Here is a 3,811-nt window from a genome sequence, read left to right on the forward strand (position 1 = left end):
TTGTGACTCGTATATTGGTAATGTTTCAAACTATATAATACCAAGACAAATTCAAAGTTCTGACCCGCCTCATGTTTGGTATCACTTCATCTTCCACTTTTCCTTTTTCGCTGATGTGTCAATAGCTATTATTTTAATCTAAATAATTTAAGCCCTTTCAATGTCAATCGTCGAGTGCCCTCCCCACAAATCTACCACGTGGTCTCCTCCTAAATGTCTGAGGTGGACCTCCTCACACACAATTGCCCCCCCCCCTCTCTCTCTCTCTCTCCCCCTCTCCCCACCGCCAACTCTATTTATACCCATTTTCCCTCATTTCTTCTCCCCCAAACCTCTCTCTCTCACTCTCTCTCTAGACTTCATTGTTGCTTCTCTCTTCTTCTTCTTCTCCTGACAAGATTTCTGGACCAACCTAGAAAAAAGAAGGTGGAGAAGAAACCAAAAAAATCAAGAAGAGAGAAGGCGAGAGAAAAAGAAGAAGCCATGGCTCTTCCAACGATATCACCCAACTCTAGTAGTTGGGCTAGTTATGAGCACCTCGTATCATCTTCTTCTTCGTCATCTTCTTCGCTAGCGGACTTGGGCTTCTTGCACATGGCCAAGAGCAAGAAGATCAAGCCCACCAACACCAAAACACAATAAATGGTGCTTTGCAATCTCCTTCCATCCTCCACTTCCCAAAGAAATCCCATCAAAAGCCCCCACCTGCAATGACTATTAAAGAACCCATAAGCACCTCCACCACCTCCACCACCACCACCACCACCACCGAGAAAACCCACAACCACCACCACCTTCCACGGTGGAATTTCCTACAGAAAGCTGCCGCCACAGCCTTGGACTTCGTCGAGAGCGCACTGATTTCGCGAGAGCTCCATCATCCGCTCCCCAAGACCGCCGACCCCAACGTACAAATTGGGGGAAACTTCGCCCCGGTTCCCGAGCAGCCCGTCTGCCGCTACCTTCCAGTGGCCGGCAAGATCCCCGATTGCATTAATGGAGTCTATGTACGGAACGGCGCGAACCCTCTGCACGAGCCCATGGCGGGGCACCACTTGTTCGACGGTGACGGCATGGTCCACGCGGTGACGATCGGCGGAGGTTCTGCCAGCTATGCCTGCCGGTTTACCGAGACACAGAGGCTGGTCCAGGAGCGGGAGCTGGGCCGGCCTGTGTTCCCGAAGGCCATAGGCGAGCTTCACGGCCACTCTGGTATCGCCCGCCTCCTCCTCTTCTACGCGAGGGGGGCGTTCGGCCTCCTTGACCACAGCTGTGGGAGCGGCGTCGCCAACGCCGGCCTTGTCTACTTCAACAACCGCCTGCTGGCGATGTCCGAGGATGACCTGCCATACCAGGTGAGGGTCAAGCACTCCGGCGACCTCGAAACTGTGGGCCGGTACGACTTTGACGGCCAGCTCAAGTCCACCATGATCGCCCACCCGAAGGTCGACCCCATCACAAGGGAGCTCTTTGCCCTGAGCTACGACGTCGTCCACAAGCCTTACCTCAAGTACTTCAGGGTCTCGCCGGACGGCGAGAAGTCGGCGGACGTTGAGATCCCCCTGCCGGTCCCGACGATGATGCACGACTTCGCCATCACCGAGAACTTTGTTGTGATCCCCGACCAGCAGGTCGTGTTCAAGCTCCAGGAGATGCTACGCGGTGGCTCGCCGGTGATCTACGATAAGGACAAGACGTCCCGCTTTGGGATCCTGGACAAGAGGGCGAGCGACGGGTCGGGAATCCGGTGGGTTGAGGTGCCGGGAACGTTCTGCTTCCACCTGTGGAATGCGTGGGAGGAGCCGGAGCGGGGCGAGGTGGTGGTGATCGGGTCATGCATGACGCCAGCGGACAAGATCTTCAACGAGTGCGACGAGAGCCTCCAGAGCGTGCTCTCCGAAATTCGCCTAAACCCGACGACCGGAAAGTCCACTCGCCGGCCCATAATTCACCCCTCCGAGCAAGTGAACTTGGAGGCCGGCATGGTGAACCGGAACCTCCTGGGCCGAAAAACCAAATACGCATACGTCGCCATCGCCGAGCCGTGGCCGAAGGTCTCTGGGTTCGCCAAGGTCAACCTCGAGACGGGCGAGGTCAAGAAGTACTTCTACGGCGACAACAGATACGGCGGCGAACCCTTCTTCTCGCCGGCCGGCCAAGACCCTGCGAGCGAAGATCACGGCCACATTCTCGCCTTTGTGCACGACGAGGAGGCGTGGACGTCGGAGCTCCAGATCGTGAACGCTGAGAACCTGGAGCTCGAGGCCTCGGTCAAGCTGCCGTCCAGGGTCCCCTACGGCTTTCATGGGACGTTCATCGAGTCCAAAGACCTAGCGAGCCAAGTATGAGTGACATAAACCTTCTAGTTTTTTGTTCTGTTTCTGGGGGGGTGTTTTCCCCTTTTCCGGGTCGGTGTAGTGTACGTGTTGTTATAGAGTGAAGCAGAAGCGGAAGCGGCGCCGGCGCCGGCGGCGGGGGCGGAGGAGGAGGAGGTCTTCACCGGAGAGACAGGCCGTCCGGTTCCTCGGGGAACACGAAACCTGAAACGCAAGAGAAAACCAGACTTTCTGGTTTCGTTCGTTGTTTTAAGTTTTTTCTTTTTTATTGTTGGGAAAAAGAACAAGTTTGAGCAGAGAGCAGCTTGTAGCTTTTGGACAGTGTGCAGGTTTTGAGCTCAGCTGATTTCTGTTTCTATTCTCTCTTTTTTCGGCTTTTCCTTCTCTCACCATTATGTAATGTTGTTATTAGTTAATTTTTTTCTTTTCTGCGTTCTGTAAATATCTCTCTTCCTTCTCCAATTGCAATTCTTGTATCTGTAGAGTAAAAATATGTTTTCCTCCTTCTTTTACCTGTTTTGGTGGATGGGCAATACAGGAATTCTAGAGTAAAATATATATATTATAGAGTTCTACGTATTTGGTTTTCTTTGGAGCTACGTATGCATAACGTAGCCCCAAGACATCACTTATACATTCAGAACGTCATCTTATCTGTATTCACCAAAATCGGACAGCAGGTCATGGCCTTTATTTTGTATAGGTATGCGGTTGAGTTGCTCGGTATTACTATCGTCATTGACCGACCTATGGTTAATAATAATAACTAATTTCAAGATTTAACATTTTTGTTGACCATTTAGTCTATGTACTGCTATAACCTTCGAAGATCATCTGTGGCCAGTTCAATTAGGCTCCCAGTACTCTATATTGTATATAGAGAATATTATAGAATTGCAAGACACAATAACTCGTTCTACTTTTTCTTTTCTTTTTTTAATTAGGGCCATAGTGGAATCTATTAAGTTTTCATGTGAATGCAAACCCCATGAAGCCAGCCAGGGATTCCCTAGCCTCCAAAAATTTTGGGAAATTGCCCCACTACCCTAAGATTTGGCTAATTCGGTATGAGTCCCAACACCTAAAGATACAGTTCATATTATTATAGCAGCCATACCCTATCGTACTAATACTAAATTACTATTCTTCTAGTGTAATTACGCTAAATCATTATCAGAAAAAGATAAAAGAGGAACACGGTGAAATTTTTTAATTTAACTATACGGGAAGCAATTACGAGAAAAACCACATTGCAAGTGTTTGTGGAGTGCTATGACTTAATTTTATTTGGTGAACAAATTAAATGTGGCAATCTATGTTGGAAACAACCAACTTCACTAATTGGCCACTATCTTCGTTAAAGACCACTAATTCAATGATTAATAATCTTCACGTGTAATCCATTCTAAGTTGGACCCTTTTTTGGGGAAAAAGTTAGTAAAAATCTCAAATTATGCCCATTGTGACACATTTAC

The 3,811-nt window shown here is 49.2% G+C and overlaps 1 protein-coding gene across 1 annotated transcript; it reads left to right on the forward strand.

Moving 5' to 3' along the window:
- The first annotated feature begins 345 nt into the window (after positions 1–345).
- On the forward strand, positions 346–2,778 carry LOC104442535 (9-cis-epoxycarotenoid dioxygenase NCED2, chloroplastic). Its single transcript, XM_039311205.1, is given in 2 exon segments — positions 346–625; positions 628–2,778. Coding segments are annotated over 2 exon segments (1,863 nt in total). The 5' UTR covers positions 346–483; the 3' UTR covers positions 2,349–2,778.
- Positions 2,779–3,811: the final 1,033 nt, after the last annotated feature.

Source organism: Eucalyptus grandis, chromosome 4 (assembly GCF_016545825.1).
Source record: "Eucalyptus grandis isolate ANBG69807.140 chromosome 4, ASM1654582v1, whole genome shotgun sequence".
Classification (NCBI taxonomy): Eukaryota; Viridiplantae; Streptophyta; class Magnoliopsida; order Myrtales; family Myrtaceae; genus Eucalyptus; species Eucalyptus grandis.